Here is a 27,674-nt window from a genome sequence, read left to right on the forward strand (position 1 = left end):
GACTTTCAGAAATACTATGTGTAAAGCACCATTGGTAATATTTTGAGTGCACATTGCGATTGAAATTTGTATAGAATTGAATGTAAAAACGAGCTTTTTTCATTTTTCTCATAAATTGTTTTTGTTTTGTCTAAAACTATCTAACGAATGACATTGAAGTATTGCCTAGAATATGCCGAAAAACTTTACCGAAGACCGCAAAGTGATCCGACACTTGTAACAAAAGTTATTACGTTCAGATCGTCTGATGGTGCTAACATTTAACATGTTAAGGAATAACAAAAATAATAAAATCTCGGATACTTTTTCAAAACGACGTATAATACACGCAAATCCTATGTTGATACGTCGTTTTGAATAAGTATCCGAGAAATCTTAATTTTTAACCTAAATTAATCAGAGTATAACTTTTGCCACAAGCATCGGATCACTTTGCGGTCTTCGGCAATGTTTTTCGGCATATTCTAGGCAGCATTTTACCGTCATTAGTAACATGGATTTAGTAAAAAAAAATCAATTTATGAGTACACTGCAAAAAAAAAATATGTTTTCCCATACTAAATTCCAAATAAATTTCAGTCGCAATGTGGGGTTAAGGAGTGTATCGGAAAGTAGTTGAAAATGTTCAAGATGCTCTATTTCGAAGCTGGGTTGGTATTTTTATTTCGGTTCTTCTATGAAATCTTTGATCGTTGATCTATGAAATCTTAACAATATAGTTAAGTTTAGAACAACTTGGAAAAAATTGGAAAATGTTTAGTATTATTTAAAATATGGTTAAATGAATACACCTCATAGAATAAAAATCTGCACAAAATGCAATTTTGTTGAAATTTTTCAACATTTCAAACATTCGCGTTTATAAAATGTTGCAAACATTTGAATAAAACCAAAATATGACGAAAAAGTTCAGTACGGGCAATTTTTTGATACACTGTACTTAACTAATAATGAAAACAAATTTAAAGGACATATGAGATTGATAGTTTTATAGTTAAATCCCTTCAGGAACTCAACATAGATACTACAACCATCGCCGGAATACTCAGGTAAAAACACATAAAAAAATAATAGTGCACTGGCATACACACATCTAGACACAGAGTCAGTTTTTCACGTGCTTCACATTTTATTTCAATTTTTGACCTTAATTGTACTATTTACAACGGAAAAGATTGATTAAAACAATTCGACCGCCTATCACAATGTTCTTTGTATGCTGTTATTAATTTTGCACCGTCTGCCTTTGTCCCTAAAATGAATGAAGTTGCTGCTCGATAAAAGACCCAATTTAGCGATCTTTCTGCGCGGTTCCACAAAATTACACACTGGGCACAAGCTAATGTCGTATGTTCGATTATGATGAACACTTTCACTGAACCGCGTACATATCATTTGCATGATAAGCATGTCCTCCATAATTGGCAACATTAAACAGCCTCTGATAGCTGCCATCCATCTGGGCAGAAGTCACAGGAAGGACCGGCATCATCATATCCCTGGAACGGAATGTAAAGAAAGAGGGAAACAATATAATAACAAATCATTTAGTAGTGATCTTCACGAGGCATACAGAAGTAGAGAAGTCATTCATCCTGAATGTTATGAAAATAAACATCATGAAGTGATGGCCGTTGAATTGATGATCATTAGCCACAACAAAGCGTGCTCGCAGCATCATCAATCGTTTTAAGTTTTACGACTGAAAGCAATATTTGTGGTAATGGCATACGACATAATTGTCGAATGAGTTCCAAACATGCAAATCAATGAAAGACGTGTGTGGATGGAATCAAGTTGAAGATTCATAAGGAAAGCAAAACTCGTTTTTTTTTTAACTTATTTGAATTCAGCACGTGCATCGACAATCGACCCGAAATAAGGACGTGTGTACCGTTACACAAAGTTTCACAGCTGGATATTCCTTTTACAAGTAGGAAAAAGGCACGCCTGAATTACATCGAAACGTCTAATTACAAACACATGTTGCTTGTCTTGGCACTTACGGTCTAGCTTGTGGTGTCCTGTCCCGTTGTCGCCTATTTTTGAACCAGTTAGACACTTGAGTCAGCGTGAGTCCAGTTTTCTTGGCAAGTGTTTTCTTCTCATCTGGCGTTGGGTATCGGTTCCTTGTGTAACAATCTTTCAGCGCATTGCGACTCTTTTCCTTGAAACAGTAGACGGTTTCTTCGCCATCCCAAATAGTTTTTGGCAAAGGATATTTCTTGCGCAATCTGTATTTATCAACTGCACCCAGTGTCCGTCCTCTCACTTTTTCTGCCTCGCGATAATGGGCCTTGAACCATAAGTTTTGTAGGTCGGGGTGGTACTTTGGAGAATAAAAGTGCGACTCCAAGAGGGCGTATAGCTCGTGGAATGCACCTCGATGATACGCCACCATGCACCTAGCCCTGAGCAAACTTTCATTACTGCTGATCAGCTCGTTTTGCGGTATACTCCACAGGAATGTTGCTAATTTCTCTATATCACCTTGCTGCTGCAATGCTTCACACATGCACTGGATTTGTTCTGGACTAAAACATAAAATTTTCCTGTCCACATCGTTGTTATTCAACTGAGATGGGATATTCTGGAGAAACTGTACACTATTCGTGCCATCCCTCACATTGGTTGAATGAAGTTCATTTACGGGTTTACCTGCCAAATATAGTAATCAATATTGTACCAGTTCATATAATTATTTTCTTCTTTATACCTGTAAAATAAGCTACCTCTGATTGAGATTGGCTTTTGATTGGATAAGCATTTTCATTATACTTTCTCTCATAGTCCTTGTCAGTGAACTCCTGTAAAAACAAATTTTTCATGGAGGTGGTAGCATCACGATAGCCTGAAAGTTAAAAAAAAATATTTGTTTTAGTTTCGGTGTGCCTATCAAATAAATTAAATCTCTGGGAATTATTAACATATGGACAACAGATATGAAGAATTACATATGCTTTCAAAGTTGGACTGATGGAGAATGTGTGAAAGTAAATGCTCTAAAGTGATGCCTCGATAAAACGTAACTGTATTTTTATTTTCGTTACGTTGTATTATCAAAGGGCAGACAATTAAGGACAAGGTATTTGGAGTACATAGCTCAAAATTTCTAGAGCACCGTTTTTTAGAACCGTTGAACGGATTTGGATGAAAATGCATCACGCTAATTGTTCAGTAGTGGTTGTCAACAGCGTGATGCATTTTAATCCAAATCCGTTCAACGGTTCTAAAAAACGGTGCTCTAGAAATTTTGAGCAATGTACTCCAAATACCTTGTCCTTAAACGTTCCATAACACAAGTTTACAAAATAAAACGAAAGACGTGAACTTCTGTCAACGACCAAAATTTTTGAAGCACAATTTAGTGCTGATTCCGAAACCGACCTTCAAAAATTTTTAAGTAGAACAGTTTTTGAGTTTTAGCTCAATATCGAGTTTTGCAACTTTTCAAAATATGTAATTTACTAAAATTCAAATATATTGCGTTTTGTTCAACCAATTTTAAATCTTTTTCCATAAATCAAAAGCTGAATACAATACCATTCGATCATCTGAATACAGGTTTTGCGTCAGATTGATAAAATTCAAGATTTTGGCGAGTTTTAGGGACGATCTTCTTAAATTTTAGCAAAATTCCCAAAATTTCCCAACTACAAAAAGTCGTCCAACTACCTTTTTTTTAAGTGATCGCTAAATGGGTACAGGGCTGACGTAATTCAAATATTACATCTATTTGTCTATAACATTATATAATTTTATTCAAAATTAATTAACTGTTATCTATGAGAACTTTATTTTATTCTCAAGAATGCCTGCTGCAATTGTGTCAAGAATATCTTCTGAGGTTTATGGGGTTTCGTCAGAAATATCCCCAGTGATTTCTCCAGGGCTAAAATATAAACGACTCATAAAAAACTGTTCATTTTCCATAACAAAATCAGAAATTGCCAATAAAGAAGTAGGGGTGGGAGCAATAATAAACTACAAAATTTCCATAAACAAATCAAAAAATGCATAAATAAATTAAAATTTCCCATAAATACTTGATTTTTGAGCAATAAAAACGCCGGAATTTCCACGAATAATTCAATAATTGCAATAAAAACTACATTTTTTCACCAAAAAACTTCAAATTTTCCATAAATAAATATGATGTTTCCATAAATAATTTAAAAATTTCCAATTGAAAAACATCAACAAAGCAATTGAGAATTTAGCGATAAATACAAACTAATGAGCAAAGTAAAAATATCGGCCGAGCCATGCAGCGAAGCCGCATAGAGGATTGGGGAACTGAGGCGGCAGAAGGCCTCAGTTTCAACATGAACTGGAAGAAATCAGTTGTTTCTGCTGAGATTCCTTCAGGAGTTCATTTTAGGCTTTTTCAGGAATTTCTCTAGAAGATTTCTTGAGTGAGTCCCTAAGAAATTCCTTCAGAGTTATTTATCAAAAGCTCCTGCTGTGATTACTTTAGATAATCCAATTGAGATTCTTATTATTATAATTGCTAGGATTCCTCTAGAAGAATGCCTGCTAAAAAGCCATTTAACACTAAGCTGCGTAGCGGGCTTGGTTCGAGGGGGATGTAATGTCATATAAAATAGTATATTTATTACGTTTATTATTTGTTAAAAAAAGTTACGCTAACAGTTACAGGACAGTTACCTAGTAACAATGAATGCTGAACAGTGAGAGTATCAGCTCCAGATAGCTTAGGTTAACTAGAAACTTAGGTTCTTGATATTTCAAACACAACAAGTAACGCTTTCATTTTCAAGGTTGTGTGTGGTGTAGGTGCTATGATGAGTGACTATAAATCAGGAGGTCCGAAATCAATTCCCAGTTACCCAAAAATTACTTTATACATTCCTAAACATCTCTTGTAGGAAAAGAAAACTGTAAATAGAAAACAATTTTTTAATTTTTCACCAAAATAATTATTTATGACTGATAAAGCGCATAAGCCTTGAATCAGCCTTTCAATGAACTTTAAAACAGCTAAAGGTTGAATAAAATCACCAAAATAAGATGGTGTAACTGAATAAAGTATTGTAACTCTTGTGCTCAGGTTTTGTTCATATAAAGGCTGCTTTAAAATAGTTGAGGAAACGTTTGCACAGCATCAAATTGTTACCTGGGTCAAAGTTTTTGGACTTTGACCTGGGTTCTTTCTCGGATTTTTCCTAACGGTTAATTACTCAAGTTTATGAAGCTCTCGATTAACCCTCTAATACCCAACCCCGCCTTTAGACGGGGTATAGTTTGAGCATTTTTGTAATTTTTGTTTCGTGGAAAATCATTTTTTTTTTATTTTCGGCTGATATTTAGGACTGTTTTGTATATTTCAAAATGGTTTTTGGTGTATTTTAAAGCGTATTTACATTTTTTAAAAATCATTGGAAAATTGATGTTTTAGTCACCTTTCAGAAGTCATTGTTTATTTTGCATTAAATCGCTACAATTACCATATTTTAAATTTTTCCCAAATCATTCTATCCTAGTTAATAGTTTAATAGGAATCGAATACACTCTAAAATTATTTTCCTTAAAATTACACGGAAAATAAAATTTACTATGAAAAGAAAATAAAAATATTTCAACAATAATCATAAAATCTCAAAATGTTTTCATGTAAAAAAATCCGTACCCCAAAAAGGCTTCTAGGAAAAATATAAAAGTGTGGGGATGTTCAAAAATAAAAATTAGAAAAATCAAAAACTGAAATTCACGAAATCGAGAATTAAAAAGAATCATCTTCCAAAACATGTATAAATCGATTTTAGATGACGAAAAATGATCAAAAATTTGGGTATTAGAGGGTTAAGATAAGCAAGCTCACCACAAAACTAAATAAATCCTTAATTTTTATACATGCGTGCTGAGATTGGGTCAACAAAGTCGATTTTTTTGAAACAAAGCTTTTAAAATTCCTTTTAGCGTTTAAAACAACTGTGCAAAATTTGAGAACGAAAGGTTGCTTTCCCGAATTCCGCATTGCGATTGAAATTTGTATGGAATTTAGTATGGGAAAAAGTGCTTTTTTGCATTTTTCTCATAAATTGATTTTTTTTTGTCTTAAACGAACTAACTAATGACGTTGTAGTACAGCCTAGGATATGCCGAAAAACTTTGCCGAAGACCGCAAAGTGATCCGACACTTGTGAAAAATGTGATAACCTATGAACTGCCCGGTGGTGCTTAACATTTAACATGTAAAGGAATAACATCAATAACAAAATCTCAATGTTTGGCCTAAGTTATCAAGCGAATAACTTTTTTCACTAGCGTCGGATCACTTTGCGGTCTTCGACAAAGTTTTTCAGCATATCCTAGGTTATACTTTAACGTCATCAATTACATGGCAGTAGACAAAAGAACTCAACCTATGAGTAAAATGCAAAAAAGTTCGTTTTCCCATACTAAATTCTATACAAAATTCAATCGCAATGCGGAATACGAGGACTCAAGCAATCGCTTCCAAACTTTGCACAGTTGTTTTGGACGCTTATATATATGTTGAGTAGGATGAAAATGGGATGCACATGCTTGTTGAGGGACCCAATACCCTACATTGAAATTTTCAACATTTTCCCAATTGAGTATAATATGCTCTTATTCAAAAATAAATATATTTCTGAAGATAATTAGAGTCTCTTAAAACTGCTCTAAAGTTCAAATGTTCTTGTTTGAAACAAAGATTTATGTACAGTCGTTCGTAACCAAAAGTGGTCGAATAAAAAATAATTGCTCTTGGCTTAAATTTCGATAAAACTTGAAACGGTTCACTTGAGAGCTTGGGATACTGTCGAACGATCATTGTTTGTCATTTTCAGTGTTGGTTTGAATCGTGAATAGATCGGTTATAGCTTAATTGTATACACTCCAATCTGTTAATAAATTAGTTAAAAAACGTCGGTTCAAAGTGCTTCTTATTTCATACCGAGACCGTTTCATTACATCTGGGGGCCAACCGGGATATACTTCCCACCGAAGTTAATCGAAAATGGACCAGAAAGTTCTTGATCTTGAGCAACGGTTATGTCAGCTAGAGTTAGAAGCTATACTCAAGAACTTCTTCAGTGTCGAACTGCTCCAATAGACAACACCCGAGGAGGATGCCGATGGTGGAAACAATAGCAGTGTTTGTTCGCAACAGTCAATACAGCTACTTCAGCCATCCACAGTCACACTGGATTCTGTACCACGCCTAGAACAAAAAGGGAGAGAGAATATATATGTACCAGTGGCATGGGCAGATATCACGATTACGACCAATAACATTCAAAAGCCGTGGTTTACTCAAAGATGGTTAGAATTCTAACCATCTTTGGTTTACTCCAAACAGTAACTTTTTCACAGTAGCGGAGTTTTTGCAACGGTTTGAAAAATACTCGCGTGTCCACTGATGGCCACTGATAGCTGGATGATCACCATGGTATATGATTGCTTGTCTGGGTCACCTAAGATTTGATATGGGATGTATTATTACAAGTTTGTTAGGTGGGATCTCTTCAAAATGCTTTTCCTGAAACAGTTTTGGGGAAATCGTCGTCAACGAGAATTCAAAAATCTGCTCCACAATGGAACTTATGAGCAAAAGGGTAAAACTTCCAAAATGAGCACGTATTTTGCGAGGATGCTAAGTAAAGCAAGATGTGAGATCCTACGGATCTACGGATCTACGGATCTACGGAATGTGAAATCCTATCTCTGTTTACCGAACATTTTCCAAAACCCATCCGAGAGGACCTGCGCCATGCCAACAGAATTGAAGCGTTTTACGACTTCTTGATCGAAGAGGATTTAGCGAGAAACAACAAAACTTCAAAGAAACCGTCGTTTGGGGAGCTGAGGATTACCTAGCGTACCTGCTACACGAACTATCATTACTTGTTGGACAAATAATGAATGTTCTAGGGAGGGGGAGCTGTAACGGTTCACCTGAGAGCTTGGGATACTATCGAACGATCATTGTTTGTCATTTTCAGGGTTGATTTGAACCGTGAATAGATCGGTCGCCGCTTAATTGTATTGCTGTGTGCATTCAAGATGCAAATACCAAATGCGGGAACATTAAATGCGGTAAGACTTTCTAACAAGTAACCCGATGTCAGTGGGAGCTTTTGAATCCTAGGTTGGCGGTGGTTTTGACTATGGTTGCTAAGTTGCCTTTAGTAACACTGTGTTACCGCGTTTGGAGCGCAGTTGGGCACCATTTACATCTTGAACGCACACAGCAATATACACTCCAATCTGTTAATAATCAGTTAAAAAACGTCAGTTCAAAGTGCTTCTTATTTCATACCGAGACCGTTTCGTTACAAACTAATGAGAGCAGTTCAAGCCTAACTTTACCAAACACCGTATGTAACATATGTAAACTAAAAGAGATTTTTACATGAGGCGCTGAATTTCGTTCAGGACTACTTATATCACTCACCTTTGGGGATGATTTGTGAAAAAAATACCCGGATTTGTCACGTTTCCGAATATTCAATGTATGAGTTGCTATGGGAACACCGAACTCCCCCTTCGATTTTCTCCTCTCGTTAATTTTGTTAGATACAGTGTTTGGTAAAGTTAGGCTTGAGTTAAGCTTTGACAAAGCTTGACACAAGCTGTCCCGGAAAACTTTGTTCTGCCCCTAGTTCTGCCCTGTCTTGCCAAGTTGTGGTAGTTTGACAACTGCGTTGAAATCATTACAGCATCGCACCCTAGTTTGGTTTCATTTCGATCGTGTTGAATGTCTTTGCAGCTCGTGAAACATTCTGTACTTTCACAAATTTAATACTTTTTATCGACAAAAGTCTGAAAGTGGTAAGTATGAAAAGTTTCCGATTGATAAAAGAATGTGCAAATTAAGAATCAATGGCCAAACCACTGACTGATAATGCCAAAGACGCATCATAAGCGTAGTTTGATTGCGAGTACCATCGCTTCCCAAACTACGGCGTCAAGATCATCATGAGAGACCTAAACGGTCGAGTAAGTCAGAAGACGAAAACAGGATAACGATTGGAAAGTTCAGCGTTCACCTGCTGACGAACGAAAACGGCTTACGTTCGTCGTCAGGATGCTAACAACGACTGTGGTCATTACCTGGCCAATTATTGGTCAAACTAACGAACGGTTTCTTGGTAAATCTATGCCCATTAAGAATGTACGGTACCGACGGTCGCCTCGGTATGACCTAGCTAGTGCAACTGAAACTATTGAATGTTGTCAATGAATGCGTTCAAAATCTCGAGTCAGCATTGCGGAACGAGAGGCTCGAAGTGGCTCCTTTAGAGGATTGCGGGATTGTTCTAGTCTAGTCAAAGTAGCTATCAACGAAGCATCCGAGAGCACCGTCGGGTACGGTAAACGAAGTCGATGGAAGGATTTTCTCGAGCAGTGCAGAAAGTATTTGAAGGTTAAGAACAAAAAGTAGCGATAATGTTTTTTTTTGGCCCAACCCAACTGATTTGACTGATTTTGATTTCGAAAAACTAAGCTGGTTTGCTTCCTTTGACTCATTCTAAATATTTATTCAACGAGGTGATTTGGAGTTCGAAAGGAATTTGAATTTCTCTAGAAATTGGTTTATCTTGATGCATTGAAAATTCCTGCAAGGAGTCCTTCAAGAAGCTATTTTATTTGATTGGTTGCGCACCGTATTTCGCGAAACAACCAATAATTGTCGAAGACCAAAAAGTGGTCTGACGCTCATGAAAAAAGTTATGCGCTTGGCTATGCTAACCCAAAACTGAGATTTTATTATGGAATTAATTCCTTTATAATATAAACGTTAAGCACCATCAAACGATCAGCACCTAAGACGCGACCACGTTCAACAGCGTGGGTAGGACAAATTGATAAATTGATGGAGAAAATGCTAAAGATTTTATTCAGAAAGTACTAGGTTTAGAATAATACTAAGAATACTAAGAATTACTTAAACTCGTTGAAGAAATTTTTTAGTCAACTCATTGAAAAAAAATACTGGTAAAATCAATGGCTGATTGTCTCAATGAGACAAAGTCTCATAGAATTTTGAAGACATTCCTGAATATATATTTGAATAATTTTAAAGAAGTTTCAGGTAGAAATATGGAGTAATTTATGATGGAATCTTAAAATGAATTAAGCGCTGGCACTCCGAGTCGAATTCATCGAAAATAAAACCGAATGGAATAATTGAGAAGCTCCAAGTAAACAACAAAGAAAATAGTGCTTTGAATCTCTGATAAATTTATGCTTGAGAAATGCTTGATGAAATGTACTATTTACTCTCCGTACTTTAAGAAAAATCTCTGTAAAAATGTAAGAAGGAAACTCAAATAAATCTATTCAGGAATTCATACTAGAAAATGCTTATGGAATCTTTTGAATAGAGTACAGTATATGTAGGTAGAGATATACTTGGACCACATTTGTGAAAATGTGAGAAAAATCCAAACAAAATCTATAAATTCAAAACGAGCTTAATTAGAACCTATAATAAAACCAATAATAATGAAATTAGTAACAATCACCATTGTGCTCAAGCAGGGGTTTTTCAGACCTATTGGCTTGCAGTTCACTTTTTGGAAATAAACTGTTTTACGGTGCACTTATTGACATAGTACGCCATTTAAATTTTTCATTTTTTTAATATGATCCAGCTGCACACTTATTGTCGGCATATTTTTTTCACAAAATTCCTGAACCATTTGCTAGTCATATTCCCAAATTTTCAGCGAAACTGCAAAAAAAATACATAAGCAGTAAGAAAGGAAACTCATTTAAAACAGCCATAAAAAAAATGCGTATTCATAATCTCAGGAACAGTCTAGAAACTTTAAATATGTATGAGTCAAACAGTAAGAAGTGTAAATCAAATGCAACTACGTTGAATTCTCAAACTACATACACAGTTATATAATTTTTAATAAGTTTTATAGTGTTCCATTAATTTGTTTGCATCTTACTGACGTTGTATAGGAAAATTCAAATTTGACCAGAATCAATCAGATCATTTTTTTATGCCATTTTAGGTCCCAAACAACTGTGCAAAATTTGGACATGATATGGGAAAAAGAGAGCAAACATCTCTGAACCTCACTGCGTGATGAGCCCCAAAGCTCAAAGTTGGTAAACAAATAATCGTTTCAGGACCAACAATTGAAAAAGGCATCAACAAAAAAGATTATTTTCCAAAATACTAGAAACTAGAGCAATCGTAAGAAAAAGTTATTTTGTTAGTTGATATACATATGTTACCCTTCTAAATGAAAACGCGTTTGGATGAGCTTGTAATTCGGGTCCTGAAGAAAAAGGAAAAATGTTACTCGTAAATCATGCCTAAATCAAATTTTTGCCCTGAAACTGATGCAGACTTCGAAAACATGGACGAGTCGCAACCGGCTGGGAATTATAGAATTCACACTTTTGAGATTGGTTTCTTCACATTTTAAGAAGGTCTCATTATTTTCAACTTTAATTGCAAAACCTTTACTGCATTACGTATCCAGTAAATAATTTATCATTATGTTTGTGAATGCCGTTTGGCAATACGAACTTTATACTATGAACTTTAAAAAAATGGTGTTTTATTCATTGAAAGAAAAAAACAAACACAAAATTTGAAGTTGATGGATTTAGATCCCTTTGAATTATATTGGTTATTTTTTTGCGTCTCTGAGAAGTTCTCAGTGGTAATCAGGTATCATATCTGGAAGAAAACTCCGGCGTAAATGTTGACGTAACAAATTTGACTGCAATTCCAGAAGAGATTTTTTGCTGGAACTCCGAGAAAATTTATTATGGAATCTTTGGATAAATTTTTTGTTCTTTGCTATAGAACATCCTTGTTATAAATTGGAGGTCGATCTGTTCATAATACCTAAAAAAATGTCTATTTAAATCACTGGGCAACCTTTGATAAGATTTAGAAAAAAAAACTCCAAGAAACGATGGAATAATATTTGAAGTACATCCAAAATCATGGATAGGACAATTACGTGCTAGTCTTGAGAACGTGCTTAAAAAAATCAATATAACCATTTTTAAGTTTTACATGAAAATCGAATTCTACAGTGTTTTAAATATTTAGATTACCAAAATTTAAATATCTTCATTTCTTTGTGCATGAATAGAAGGAACAGTTATTATTGTTGTTCAAAATTTGCGCACAAATACTTTTGTATAATTTTTGAAACAGTCTGTGCAGTTTTCTATACTTTGTATTCCAATTTTATTCAATCTTTTATGAAATTAAACAATTCCTATATTCCATAAAATTTGTGAAATAGTAATTAAACAGTAAAACCAAGTAGTCTCAAATTCTTCTTCTATATGATAGAGAAACAGGAGGTTTCATTTATTGTATGAAGCCGAGGTTATCCAAAATCTTCAAACATATTGAATGACAAAACATAATACAATTTAAAAATATTATTTTATTCCAAAGCTTATGATTTTTCAACTTTTTACACTTTTTTATTACCCATATCTATTGAGTGGGGTAGGGATACGAAACAGCATGCTTCAACAACTTGTAAACCAAGTTCCTTTCATGAAGCCTGGTAGTTAATGCATTGGAATACCGACCTAGATGTTTGATTACCGGTCTAACAAAGTAGGGTCTTGTACCATTTCGGCAGGTGTACCTATTTTGGGCACTTGCCACTATAACTAAGTCAATTTCAAACCGATTGATTTGATTGATTGCTTGAATTTTGTATAGAGTTAGGCCCGTACAGTATCTAACTTGTTGGAATATAGTAGTGACAGCCCCCTGGTTGCAAAGATGATTGTGTGCGTGTCAGTCCCCTGGTCGGTGATGACAGTTGACGATGACATTATGTTGGATATGTATGTAATAACGAAGCATAGTTGCGAATGTATTGTGTAGTAAATGTTTGTTATTGTTTAAGTCCGTACTAGTCCGTTGTAGAGTAAAGTTGTAAAACGAATCGCATCCCGTGTTATTTTTTCTTCCGCTATCACGTGAACCCCGGGACGGATATTGTCCGGTCGAACGGTTGTGTTACCGTGTCTACTGCGCCTGGGTTTCCATCATAACTCTGTACAAAAATTCAGATCAATCGGTCTGAAATTGGCTTAGTTATAGCGGCAAGTGCCCAAAATAGGCACATCTGCCCAAATGGTACAATACCCTATATCTTTATGTATTGTGTTGGTTTATGAAAGGTTGACATAGATTGTTTTCAATAAACCATATCAGATAGTGGAGAAGTTCTGTCGATCAAAACGTGAAATGAAAAATAAACGTGATAAGATAATAACGTTGCAGGATGATCTATTTCTTAAGAGGCAATTAGCTACACCACTAAAACTAATATTGCATTTCGTTCCGAATAATTATTTTCATCACTAGATAATGAAATTTAGGCTGACAGTATTGATGGTGCTTCAAATATAATGTTCCGTCGGATAACAATATCATGGAACCAATGTATTTCATTACTATTCAGCTTGAGAACAAAATGTTGAAATAATTGAGTCGGCGATCGTTGATCGTTTTTATTTATTACTGTTCTCAATTTATTAGCAGAGATCCAGACATATTTAGGACCTCTATAACTCTATAACATCCTAATTTTGTTCATGTATCATAATCGAATGAATCACCTTTGACTGTGTTTTAACGCATAACGAAATCACATTTCTTCAACTCTCTTACACGAAATATTCTCATTCTTTCAGCTGACGCTTGTTATACTGCTTGGACGGACATTTCCCTTAGACTAAACACGTTCTCCAATTTCAAACGAAACTATATCTTTCATCACTTCAAATCACCATCAAATGAAACACTCAGCCCCTCGTTCAGTACTAACCGTTTTGTGTTAGATATAAACTTTGATTTGTTCCAAAACTATTCAACGACTGGCTCACGCCATCCGAACCGGTGGAGTTAGAATCCAAATCTGCTAACGGCGATAATCCTGAGGTATCCATTTGATCCGATTGATAATAGCACAATCTTCAAACTGCTAATATGCTGTATCCAACCAGCCAAACAAAGGGCACTAGTTTTCTTATTCACTTGAGTCAGTTCATTTTCACTTTTGGTAAACCGAATTAATTTCACCAGCTGGCGCGTTCGAGGTCCTGGATCATACTAAAACGATTCAAATAACGCCTTTCATTCATAAGCGTGAAAAACAGCTCCTTTTCTCTCCTTCCCGGTTGCTCCCTTCCCACTTCGGCTTGACCTGGCACGGTAAAAATGTTCACACATCGGTGTGGGCTGAAAGAAGAAAAAAACTCGGGTTGGTTCCTAACAGTGCGAGCAGTACGAAACAGAATCAAGATTTTGTTTTTTTTATTTATAATTACTGGCCTGTGGATACAATTTCTGAAATAATCAGGTGTATTTTGAAAACTAAAAAAAAAACAAATCCGACTAAAATTATATTAAAAATAACTATAATCTCGTTTGCATCTGTAAATTATATTACTTTAAACAAATTAGTCAAGAAAATATTTCTGAATTTTATCCATTTTAACCCTCTAAAGATGTTAGTACTAATACTGTGGTTGGATTAGGCAGCACACCATTCATTGTTCATGGTCGATTGACGTACTGATATTTTTTTCTCACATTTCTTGTATTTCAAGAAAATTTCTATTTTTTTGTATCAAACATATTACTGTTTTCACGGATTTGCAACATCAATGAAAAGAAGCAAAAAAACATGAATCACGTTAGTTGAATCAAGAATGATCGTAGCAGGCTATACGCCGGAGCGGCAGCGATTTCGAAACTGACACGTTTGCATCGCGTTGTTTTGAATATGGCCGGCCGAATAGGCTCCTAAAGTCCTATCGGGATTCTTGTTTTAAACCACAATATATGGTGCAACAGTACATATTTACTCATTTTTTGACGTTTTTATTAACCGTAGTTGAAAACATATAATTTTTATTTTTTTAGCCTTTTGTCTCGTCCCTAGCTTATAACACATACTTTGAGTGATTTTTTTCACCGTGTATGTCAGATAGGAACAGTTTTGAAATCCCAGTGCGAAAAATGTCGAGCTCAGTCACACAAGGTTGACCTCAAATGTCAAAGTAGAACTATATACCATTTTACTTATTTCAAATTTTCTCATTATTCCTTTGTTTTTCAAGTTCGAGTAAAGTACAATTCCGATTAAAATACCATGCTTGATCGTATTATTCAATATAAGTGAGATTTCGTCTTTAATTTTAGGACCCTATTGAGAAACGACTGGTGGCATTATGCCTTCCGCAAATTTTACCTCGGAAAGTGTTTGCAAATTGATCTTTGGGGTGTTCAACATATTTGTCTTCCATGATGATTTAGCGAATCACGTAGTCATGAGTAGGATAATTCGCGATTGCTGTGGAAGTTTGCCTCAGGGCAAACTTCTCGTCAGGGTGTCGGAATTTGTCTCTCATTTACGCGTGATGTTTTCATCTTTTTCGTGTGATATTGCTGCTGGATAACCGTCTCCCGTCATAGGCGGTCAACAATTTCGTCTCGAGAGGCGACACATCTGTAGGCTCAGTGTACCAGTTATGGCTATAGTACCAATTATTCGCCATAGTTGATTTTCACCCTTTAACGATGTAAATCAACAAGAACAATTTTGTGAACAACAGATCACGTTTGTGACTATGTTAAAACCGGGCAAGGTCTCAGTAACAAGAGACCCCTCGAGCTGGGTCTCAGGGTCGGCTTGCTACCGGGTAAGCTGCGGGGCTACGCGAACAAGAAGTGTAGTGTACAGTCACCTGACTAGGACTATTGTGGAGAAAGGACTTGAAAAGCTTTTTAGGTAATCTAAGGTTTTATTTATTAAACTGGTCTATTGGGGTTTTGAGGGTTAGATCGGGTTTATTGAGCTCTACTTCTACTACTATTGTTCTGTGTGGGTGTGGGATAGCTATTTATTGGGTCACGTACCGGTACACTGCTACTGCTTGCTGCTGACGATCTTGAGGAGTCCTGCGAGCGCTCGCTGATGCTGCTGACGGGACGATGGATTGTTTCGGGGATCAGGTGGTAACGGTGTTAATAAACACGACAGTTGTGATGTCTGTTGTGAGCTGTCGGTCCTCTGACCGCACGATAGGCGTCCTCCCTCTTTGATGTCAATCGACACGGCCCAGGACGGTACCGGAGTGACCGTGCCGAGAGGGGAAAAGCTCCTTGTCGGTTAGGGGAATTGCCCGAGCTTGTACCTCTTCCACTGAAGTAATCGGAATGACCGGAGGTAATCACAATCCTTGACTTTTAGGCGAAGCAGACTTCCGTCTACTTTGCCGAAACGTGTGCTTGCTGGATGGACACGCCACACCAGCCAAGATGGCGAAAATAGCGACACAGAAAAAGGTCCTAGGAGGGTTTGGGAGGAATTAGCTAACCGTACTATACATCTAGTCAATAGGTTTAACTTTGTTAGGTTTAAGCGCACAGCATACCTGTCGAAATATAGTTCCTCTCCCAAATTTGTCGGTTACCACTCACTTTTAATCTTTAAGGACACTTGGAATTACGATCTTGAGCACACGTACGCCGTTCTATTAGTGAAGCAAATGGCGCTTCTTCACAGGTCTGGACCCCTTACAGGTTTTCCTCCCCTCTCCATTTTCCTCGATTCCTTCGTTGGGGGGTTATTACCACCTGTTTAGTGTAATTCGCCCGCTGGCCCACTTACACGTTGTACCCACAGCTTGTATGCAACATTACACCCTAGTTTTATACAGTTTTACAATATGGACTCTTGAACAATCTGCTATCCCTCACATTCATACATATTTTAGATTTGACTTGCCTTACTAATAATGACCCTCTTTTAGCCTACTAACCCTAAACAAATCCTACACCACTTAATACTAGAGACGTGACTGTTCACAGGACAATAACACGAATTAAAAAAAAATCTATAAATTAGTAACAAACGGTTACACTATCTCGCACCTCGGGAAAATAAATGTTGAACAGAAGTTAACATTTATTTAACCTTAATCGTTCTGAAACCTTCAGCAATCAATAAGACATTTTCCGGTAAAATTTCCCAAACAAACACACGATAAATTACAAGTCGCGTAGCAGTTAAAAATACATTGTTTTTTTTTGTACTATCACATTAACACAATAAAACCTTGAGCAACTAAAAGCTAAATTTAATTTGAAATTTGCCATAATATACCACCAGTAATTTGTATAGTGTATTTGTGAGTCTGTTTTCCCTTAGCGATCTAGTACTTCATTTTCTATATCTCGTTTAACGGAGTAGATACGAAACCGATGTTCGTTTTATTTCGTGTTTCTGGGTCTACTATAGTAGAAGACGATTCAGTATACCTACAACTTTGATCGCGCGCGTACCGCCTAGCTGATGATTTTCGTGATTTAGAAGATGAGTGAATTTATTTCTGTTCCTAGCTCTATGTTAGGCTGATTATACAGTTTCATTTTAGGTCTATCGGGCAAATGGCCAACACGTTGGGAAGAACAACCTCCAGGAAGAACCGAACTTTTATGGATTAATTTATATATCTAGGTGAACGGCGCACAAGTTGTTGTAGGTGAATGTTTCTCCATTTCGACCCTGACGCATCGCCATCTTTCTCATAGGGGCGATGGTTAATCTACGGACTGTTGGGCTATTGTTCCTACCATTACAATACACAATGGTTATGTGTGGAACATACGAACTGGCTTGATCATTTTCTATAGCTAGATTCTCCTATATCTCACTTCAGGCTCTCCTTACGTATCCCAATACCAGTGAAGACCTATACATACTATTGGGACTACGCTAATGATCCCATGCCATGAAGTTCATCCTCTCCGATGAAGCCGAATCGAACACACACGAGTATCAATATGCACCTCACTATGCTGAGTACGACGACCTCAAAGACAGGTATCAAAACAAACAGGCCGATTACTATATGATGTTTCAGTGAAAAATAACTGTCCACAGAAGCACAGCTGGACATATACACAACTTACATCGACAAGAATCACAATGCAACTTATGGTTAACGATGATGGCATACAACCTATATCTGCACACGTGTCGTAGATCTATACATGGTCCTACAGTGTTTTGGTTTTAGGGTGGCTGTAGTCTACGATGAATTCTGGCCTCAAAATTACATTTTTATTTTAGATTGAATTAGCTGTACGATGTGGAGCCTCGCTGCCAGAACGAAGATCACTCGCTGCGAAAACCCCCAATGCTTTGCCGTTCGCATCCGCCAGCTCGTACGAACTGCTGCCACGCTTGGCGACTATGGTGCACGGAGTGAACAGCGGTCCATACTTCGCGTTGTAATGCTCTGCCGCTGACGATTGGCGGAAATTGCGCTTGAAGACCTTCTGACCGACTTCAAATGAAGGAGCAAATCTCTTGAATCGTAAGTTGTACACTTTCCTATGCTTCTCATCGCTCTTCTCCAGATTCTTCTTAACGATTTCTCTTATGTGTCCACCAACTTCTTCCCTGTACTTATCCCTAGCTTCCATAGAAAGTTCTTCTCCATTTCTTTCCAGCCGATGCTCCTCACCTTTAACCACCTTTTCATGGCCATATAGAATGCGATACGGCGAGAATCCCGTTGAAGAATGCACCGTAGTGTTCATCATTTCTTCAACCTCGGGGATTCTTGTATCCCACACTCTCTGGTCAGGTTGCATATATGTCCTCAGGCAAGAGTTAATCGTCCGGTTAGTGCGTTCTACGGGATTCGCTTGACTATGATGCCTCGAATTTGGCCAATGACGAATTCCGCGTTTCTGTAGCAAGGCTTGGAATTCTTTTCCAGTGAATGTTGTAGCGTTGTCACTAATAATGACCTCGGGTGTTCCATATCGCCGAAACCATTGATCTTCCACTACTCGGCAAACTGTCTTGGCTTCGATCTTCCGGACAGGAGTCAGCATGGTCCACTTAGAGAAAATGTCCATTAGGACTAATAAGTGGGTATAACCAGTTTTGCTCCGTGGAAGATTCTGGATAAAGTCCAAAGCCAAAATCTGGAATGGACGATCGGTCAGCCTCTGTTTGCCCATCGGCGTATTAGACGAAACTGACGAAGGTTTACATTGCTTACACACGTCGCAATTCTGTACATATTGCTTCGTATCCACAGCCATTCTCGGCCAGTAGTACCGAGTTTTGAGCTTAAGTATGGTCTTCTCGTACCCAGGATGGAGAGAATCATCATGTTCCTCTTTGAGAACCGACTTCCTCAATCCTTCTGGTAAACATAGCTTCCACTCATAACGGTAATCCAGCACATCGGAGGATGTTGCTACGAACTTGAATAATTTATTGTTCTCAATTTTGAAGTCCGCAAAAGATTCAGGATCTTCCTCCACCTTTTGAAGTTGCTGCGAGTACCACTCGTTCCGGGCAGTGACCTCCATCGCTTCTACCGCTCGCGACAGTGTGTCGGCTACTACGTTCTCCGCCCCCTTTCGGTGCTGCACCTTCATATCGTACTGTTGGAGCAGCATGCTCCAGCGACTAAGTTTACTCGACGGTTTCCACTTGGAGTTCATAATGAACGATAGGGCTGACGAATCTGTAATCAGGGTGAAATGGGTTCCCTCAACATACGGTCGAAATTTTTCGATCGCTTCTAAAGCTGCGAGACCTTCTTTCTCGGCCGCTTTCCAGGATCGTTGTGGGGTTGTGAGCTTCCGGGAATAGTAAGCTATTACATGTTCTTTTCCGTCTGTTTCCTGGGTTAAAATGCCAGCAATCGCCATGTCACTAGCATCAGTCTGGATTTTGAATGGGCGATCGAAGTTTGGATTTGAAAGGATTGGAGCGCATATCAGCTTTTCTTTTAGCATGTTGAACGCTGCTTCGGCTTTAGTGGTCCAGGTAACTACTTTGGGCTTACCTTTGAGGAGGTCAGTGAGCGGAGCTGTCACTTCACTAAAGCCTTCTATAAACCTACGATAATAATTTATCATTCCTAAAAATCGGCGCAATGATCGCACCGACGATGGTCGTTCAAAATTTACGATGGCTTCTACTTTATCTGGATTGGGTCTCACTCCTTCTTTGGATAAGATGTAACCCAAATATGGAAGCTCTGGAAGGCAAAATCGTGACTTTTCGACATTGATGGACAAATTAGCTTGATTCAGTCTGTTCGCCACTTCTTCAAGACAGCGAATATGTTCTTCGAAGGAATTACTCGCGACAACTATGTCGTCCAGATATACAAAAATATTTGGTTCTAGCTCTCCATAGCCTAAGACCTGATCCATCAAACGTGAGAGTGTTGCTGGGCTGTTTACAAGGCCAAATGGAAGACGGGTGAACTGAAATAAACCACGTCCGAACACCCGAAAAGCAGTGTACTTCCGGGATTCAGGACTCAATGGTATCTGCCAAAAAGCCTTGGAGAGGTCAATTGTAGACAGGTACTTCGAGGCTCCCAACCTCCCCAAGATTCGATCTTGGTGCGGTAGGGGGTAGGCATCTCGTTTTGTTCGTTCATTCAGCTTTCTAGCATCCAAACACATCCTGACCTTAACCGCTTCCTCTCCCTCCTCTCCAACATTCTTCTTCACGACTGGAACGATCAGCATTGCCCAATCGCTATTTGATCTCTCAACCACACCAGAGTCAATCCACTTATCAAGTTCTTCATTCACGTACTTTTGTACTTCTGGCGACCAAGGATATGGATTCAATCTTACCGGTTCCGCATCTTTGAATTCCTCAGTGAATTCAATTGTGTGAGAGATTAGTTGCGTGACTTCGAGTTTATCGCCTTCCCTAAATACTTTGAATTTGGCTTTTACTTCATTTAACCTAGCTTGTTGTTCTGCCGTTAGGATATCCTTTTGATCTCCGTGTCCTTCCACCTCAACTTCCATGGTCTCTGTTATTCCTTCTGACTGTCCTTGAATTGCTGGCTCAATGTGGAACATTCGCCAGAAGTTCATACCCAAAATCAGTCGACGTTTCATTGCTGGCGCGACCAATGTAGTGACGATTTTTGTTTGCCCCTGAAACGTAACCGGAAGATTAACGTACCCCAAGACATCCAGTCTTGAGCCGCCAGCTGCTGTAAGTTTTGTTATTGTTGGCAGTAGCTTCAGTTTCAACCTTCTTAGTAGTTTCTCGCTTCCTAACCCGAGGATTGAAATTTGTGCTCCACTGTCCAGCAGACCGCTAATCTTCACTCCTAAAACGTCTATGTTGGCAAATGGACGATTATCTCCATCAACATCTAAACGCAGCTCACTGATTTCCGGCTGATAAGGGACAAAAACAGTTGAAGGCTTTTTCGGCAACATTCGACGACCTCCTACGCCGAAGTTCGTCCGTTTTTTGCACAAAATGGGCATCTTTCTTTGGTGTAATTATGGAATCCACAAACCGTACAGAACACCTCCTTCTCTGAAAGACAAGCTTTATAATGATGATATTTTCCACGGCAGTTAAAGCATGTTAGTTTATCTGGAACTCTGTAGTTCGCAATCCTAGATTCCAAATCCGATTTGCTCGATCCCGGACGTTGATCATCCTTCGGAATCTCCTGCCGTTTCGGGATGGTTTGCCGTCTGTCTACTTCCGTTCTCTGATCAGATCTTGAGTCTTTTCCAGTCTGCGTATCAGACTTCCACTTCTTCTCGACCGTTCTAACGTCATTACGGGAGAAATCTCGGCGAACTTCGTGGACTTGAGCAGTTTTGGGAGCAGCTTCTGTTTCCCTGTTACGGTACATCCAGACGTTGACCGAGTCTAGCTTTCGTCCCCACTGCTTGAGGCCCTTCAACGTTCGGATCCCTTTAACCACTAGAACATTTTTGTAGTCTGATCTAAGATTCCGGAAGACGATGTCAAACATCCGTTGTTCACTTGGAGCAACGGCCATATACTGGAAGATCTCCATGACTGCATTGAAGTAGTCCTGAAATTTTTCTGACCGTTTCTGCCTACGTTGAGCTGCCTGCTGCTCGTAGTGGAAATCCATGTCCGGTGGTTGGAATTCCAATTTCAGTTCTGATACCAACTCTCGCCAATTTCGAAAATCTCTATTCTTCTTGCCGTCGATGTACCATGTTCTAGCTTCACCGCTGAAAAGGTGTATCGCCTCGTTAAACAAGTCTCGCTTACACAAGTTTTCCGCTTCTGCCATGAATTCAACTTCGGTAATAAACTTGTTTAACTTTCGGCCTTCGTCTTTTCCATCGTACTTCATTTTCCACTCTGCTACCTGTTATATTCTGTAAAAGATGTAAAAGAAGACATTTCTTAGATCAAGTAAATGCGACCGGTTGTGTGTATAGTTGTCATAGAACTGACTCTAATATCTTTATTGAACCAAACGAACTCAGATCCCTTAGAAAGGGGTTCGGCTATTTTGCCGAGTGGACAATGCCACTACAGTCCTTATCCCTTAAGTTTTTGCAAAAGCAAAACATGTACATTTATACTATTTCGAAAGATAAACATTGTACAAATTTTTCACAATACAACAATTCGAAAACAGATTTTTTTTGTCATTACTTTTTCTTCGAGTGTAGTTGTCTAATTGCGTTTGTTCACTACTGTATCCGCAACTACATAAATGAACTTCTTCCATCGCTGCTTCATCCTTCATCAGGAACATGTAAAACCTCGGCTTAGGTATAACGAGCTGCAGCTCTCCTATCCATATACGTAATCAGAAGGAAACCGCTAAATTTGATGTACAAGTCAAGGCACAAGTGAATCATCCACTCCAGGTGTTTGTAGTAGTGTCGTAATCGGGCACTGTTTCGTAGACCCGCAGCAGCTTCCTGGCAAAACGGAACACCTTTTTCCAAATGATACACTTGATCCCACTTGAACTGCACATGCATAAAAATCAACGAAAACATTACGGCCTCGGGTGAAAACAAAACGCAGTGAATAATTTGCTTGATCCTTCCTCCGCTAAGCATCTCGCCGAACACCATCAGATGCGAAAACAACAACACACTTGGGTTGGGCCGATTTTACCGCTTCATTGCCACAGTTGAATATCATACGTAGAAAATCCACATCATCGCTCCGGTCGGTGAAATGCAAATGGTCTTCAAAAAAGTGTGCGTAAACGACAAATATTGTCAAAAAAATGGAGAACAAAAAAATCTCCTACTACAATTCATCATTGAAGACAAAACCGTACCAAAAAATGCACTTCTGTTCCGTAAAAACGTCAAAATGGCGAGCACAAAAATAAGAAACAAAAAAGGGGTTTTAGACGCCTTTCTACGCCACAAAACAGAAAAATTAATTCATTGCAGTATTTCACAGCTATGTTTTAAAGAATAACTTGGTACGGAAAAACAAAATCACACTTCAATGGAAAAAATATAAACCATAAAAATCACGCCAAAAGCACAAAATTACCGGCGGTCGTGATTATTAAAAAAAGGTCACACACAGAAAAAATCGATTTCAATGTCATGTTAAAAGTACACAATTACTGGTGGACGTGAAAAAAAAAATAGTTGGATACACTGACCCACTATCACAAAAAAAAATCACGCTTAAAGTAGGTACAAATGCACAAATTTTAATGTTAAACGCACGACATGACAAAAAAAAACACTTGCACGCTTTATCGCCAATAAAAAAAAACTTGCATGGAAAATTCACGCCAAAAGGTAGCATTTACCAGGGGTCGTGACGCCCATCGCAAAGTTTAACACACATTTCTCCTCGTCGACACTGTTATATTCTGTAAAAGATGTAAAAGAAGACATTTCTTAGATCAAGTAAATGCGACCGGTTGTGTGTATAGTTGTCATAGAACTGACTCTAATATCTTTATTGAACCAAACGAACTCAGATCCCTTAGAAAGGGGTTCGGCTATTTTGCCGAGTGGACAATGCCACTACACTACCGACCGTGGCTGTCTTCTTACTCGCTTCTGTTTTTCCATTGATCTTTCGGAACTACCTTCCTCGCTACTGAAATTCTCGCTTTCTGACCTTTCATTTCTAGACTTCCTCATACGTGGACTCATCTCCCTTCTACCTTGATCCTTCGTGATTTTTCTCTGCCTTTCCTGGACCTCATCGGATGAACTATCTTTCCTCTTCCTTCTTTCTTTTCGCTTATGCCTCTTAGCTTCCTCTGATTCTATATCCTCGCTTGAAGAACTGGCTTCCTTCCTCTTGTCTCCACTAACACTACTCAGCCTGGACTCAAGGTAACTGTCGACATGCTCTAACAACTTTTTAAACATCTCTTCTGAATCTTTGTCTTTCTTACATTTTCGTTTTTCTCTCGGGGTACTAGTATTTCGATCTTTATCATTTACCTTTTTCTTTACGACCTCTTGTACACCGTCGGAGCTGTTTTCTTCTGCCGACTCCGAATCGGTGCTTTCCTGCGATCTATCCTGGATACTCAAATCTGTCAACTGTCTGCTCAAATTTTCCTCTGTCCTTTTTCTCACATCTGGATCTGTCGAAAGGAACGTGAAATGTTCTTGATACAATTTCAACAGAATACCTTCTAGTCCATCTGTATCCACCTTCTCTTTCAACCTGATCAACCTAGCGTACAAATGGACGAGCCTGGTTTGTAATTCTGGCAGTTCGGACTTCTTCGTTCTTCTATTTTCTAACTGATCGCGAATCTTGGCCAATTTTTCATCTACTACATGTAAATCTCTTAAACACTCATCTGATGACAATGCCAAGACTACTTCAAAATTATTCTTTTCCCTTTGCTCTTTCAGCGTCTGACGCAATCTACGTCGCTTCGCATCACGAGAATCACCAACTTTGAACGGAATCTGGCGTATGGCGAGTTCGTACTCAACCTCATCTCCAAGCAAATGACCCGCATTCATCAGCTGATACTTCAATTCAAATTCAGCATCCATATTGCTCAATTAAAACAACACAATTCAAAAGAAATTCAGAAAAAATAACAATAAAAAAAAAATAATAAAAATTCAAATTCAAATCAATATTACTAATATTAAAATAAGGATATAGTAGACGAATTCAACGATTTCAAATAAATAAGCTTTTAAGTAAGTACTAACAGCTAGGGTGGAAATTCTGTTCAAATAGTGTAAGTGTTTGTATAGTGTGGTGGCTAATTCAATTTCGTTCAGGACCTTTTTCAAATGCTATAAGTTACTCTTTGTTTTTTTTTTTTTTAATCCGTTTTGCAAATCTAACTGCTAATAGGCACGTTTTGTTTCTTCTGCCGTACGTACGAATTATAACCGCGAACGGCTAATGTCTTCAAGATTCCAAAAGAATAGAACAATTTTGGTCGGTGCAAGTTAGAGCTACGATCATACACAACTGTGTACTCACCTCCAGCCTATTAAAATCGTTAGATTTTTCTAATTTTAATCGATCCTCAGCTTACCTTTCGCGTGTTGTAGTTGGGCGCCAATTGTGACTATGTTAAAACCGGGCAAGGTCTCAGTAACAAGAGACCCCTCGAGCTGGGTCTCAGGGTCGGCTTGCTACCGGGTAAGCTGCGGGGCTACGCGAACAAGAAGTGTAGTGTACAGTCACCTGACTAGGACTATTGTGGAGAAAGGACTTGAAAAGCTTTTTAGGTAATCTAAGGTTTTATTTATTAAACTGGTCTATTGGGGTTTTGAGGGTTAGATCGGGTTTATTGAGCTCTACTTCTACTACTATTGTTCTGTGTGGGTGTGGGATAGCTATTTATTGGGTCACGTACCGGTACACTGCTACTGCTTGCTGCTGACGATCTTGAGGAGTCCTGCGAGCGCTCGCTGATGCTGCTGACGGGACGATGGATTGTTTCGGGGATCAGGTGGTAACGGTGTTAATAAACACGACAGTTGTGATGTCTGTTGTGAGCTGTCGGTCCTCTGACCGCACGATAGGCGTCCTCCCTCTTTGATGTCAATCGACACGGCCCAGGACGGTACCGGAGTGACCGTGCCGAGAGGGGAAAAGCTCCTTGTCGGTTAGGGGAATTGCCCGAGCTTGTACCTCTTCCACTGAAGTAATCGGAATGACCGGAGGTAATCACAATCCTTGACTTTTAGGCGAAGCAGACTTCCGTCTACTTTGCCGAAACGTGTGCTTGCTGGATGGACACGCCACACCAGCCAAGATGGCGAAAATAGCGACACAGAAAAAGGTCCTAGGAGGGTTTGGGAGGAATTAGCTAACCGTACTATACATCTAGTCAATAGGTTTAACTTTGTTAGGTTTAAGCGCACAGCATACCTGTCGAAATATAGTTCCTCTCCCAAATTTGTCGGTTACCACTCACTTTTAATCTTTAAGGACACTTGGAATTACGATCTTGAGCACACGTACGCCGTTCTATTAGTGAAGCAAATGGCGCTTCTTCACAGGTCTGGACCCCTTACAGGTTTTCCTCCCCTCTCCATTTTCCTCGATTCCTTCGTTGGGGGGTTATTACCACCTGTTTAGTGTAATTCGCCCGCTGGCCCACTTACACGTTGTACCCACAGCTTGTATGCAACATTACACCCTAGTTTTATACAGTTTTACAATATGGACTCTTGAACAATCTGCTATCCCTCACATTCATACATATTTTAGATTTGACTTGCCTTACTAATAATGACCCTCTTTTAGCCTACTAACCCTAAACAAATCCTACACCACTTAATACTAGAGACGTGACTGTTCACAGGACAATAACACGAATTAAAAAAAATCTATAAATTAGTAACAAACGGTTACACGTTCACAAAAGATGGTCGCACTCATTTAAATTCCACATTTTGCTCAAATCATGGTAGAAATAAATCATTTTCCTTATAATTTCGGCTTCCTTGCACCCTTTTTCGTCATAGTGTACCAGTTATGGCTAACCCCATAAGGAATGCACGCAAATAGTGCGAAAAGGAACCGAAGTTAAAAAATGTAACCATAACTGGTATACAGGGTTCCTATCATTGGCACACGCTGTAATAAATACTAAAAGTAGTTTCTGCTCCGTTTCTATATTTTTCGTGTAAAGTATGGAAACTAAGCTGTCTTTTAACTTATTGATGACATTCGTTGGTCTTCTCGTTATTTTTGTATAAATAGCTTTCCTTAGATAGTGCCATAATTGGTACACGCACCCCTACTGGAACACGTATAATTTGGTGAGTATGTAGGCACGTTAATGTGCCTAAACGTCTACCAAACGTATCCTTTGGACTTAACCCTTCCATTTATAACAAGCACATTCCCGTGACACCTAGACCTGAGAGGACGTAGAGGTCTCTACATACTTTTCTTAGGGGTCTAACTAATCTTCCTAATTCCATCCCTCAATTGTCGCTAGGACATGGCCAGGACAGCTATCAACCGTTTGAATATTGTGTCAATCTTGTCTTAGAGTCAGTAATTAGCCCCAAATCTCTGTGCTTTGGTAATGGAAGGAAAATGAACTAGATTAGGTCTGGCAATCTCATAATACAAATAAAAAGAGTTCCTGGACTGACCGGGAATCGAACCATCAGCATGGTCATGTTGAATACCTACATCTTTACAGTGGTAGCTATAGGGTTCGTATAACTCGCTAACATCATTCGACTCTAGCAATGTTTTTTTATATATATTTGTGGAGACCAATTGCCCAATTTTGATTGAAAAGAATTAAAAAAAAAAACATTACTAATACGGTTCCCTTATTTGAGTCATTTTATTTTACCGTCAACACATTTCTTTCTGCTA

General features: G+C 38.4%; 1 protein-coding gene across 1 annotated transcript; it reads right to left on the bottom strand.

Annotated features, from left to right (window-relative positions):
• Positions 1 to 1,086: 1,086 nt before the first annotated feature.
• LOC109407520 (homeobox protein six1b) lies at positions 1,087 to 14,172 on the bottom strand. Its single transcript, XM_019680579.3, has 4 exons — positions 13,827 to 14,172; positions 2,717 to 2,851; positions 2,007 to 2,658; positions 1,087 to 1,499 (listed from the first exon to the last, which is right to left on the bottom strand). Exons 1-4 carry the CDS (start codon positions 13,945 to 13,947, stop codon positions 1,373 to 1,375), a joined length of 1,035 nt encoding a protein of 344 aa, XP_019536124.2. The 5' UTR covers positions 13,948 to 14,172; the 3' UTR covers positions 1,087 to 1,372.
• Positions 14,173 to 27,674: the final 13,502 nt, after the last annotated feature.

The sequence above is a fragment of the Aedes albopictus genome, chromosome 3 (assembly GCF_035046485.1).
Source record: "Aedes albopictus strain Foshan chromosome 3, AalbF5, whole genome shotgun sequence".
NCBI lineage: Eukaryota > Metazoa > Arthropoda > Insecta > Diptera > Culicidae > Aedes > Aedes albopictus.

Coding starts and splice junctions, on each gene's coding strand:
- LOC109407520 (XM_019680579.3), bottom strand. CDS start 13,947: ATGGATACCTCAGGATTATCGCCGTTAGCAGATTTGGATTCTAACTCC. Junction 2,852..13,826: donor TTTATATCTAACACAAAACG/GTTAGTACTGAA, acceptor TTTAACTTTCAG/GCTATCGTGATGCTACCACC. Junction 2,659..2,716: donor AGAGGTAGCTTATTTTACAG/GTATAAAGAAGA, acceptor TATATTTGGCAG/GTAAACCCGTAAATGAACTT.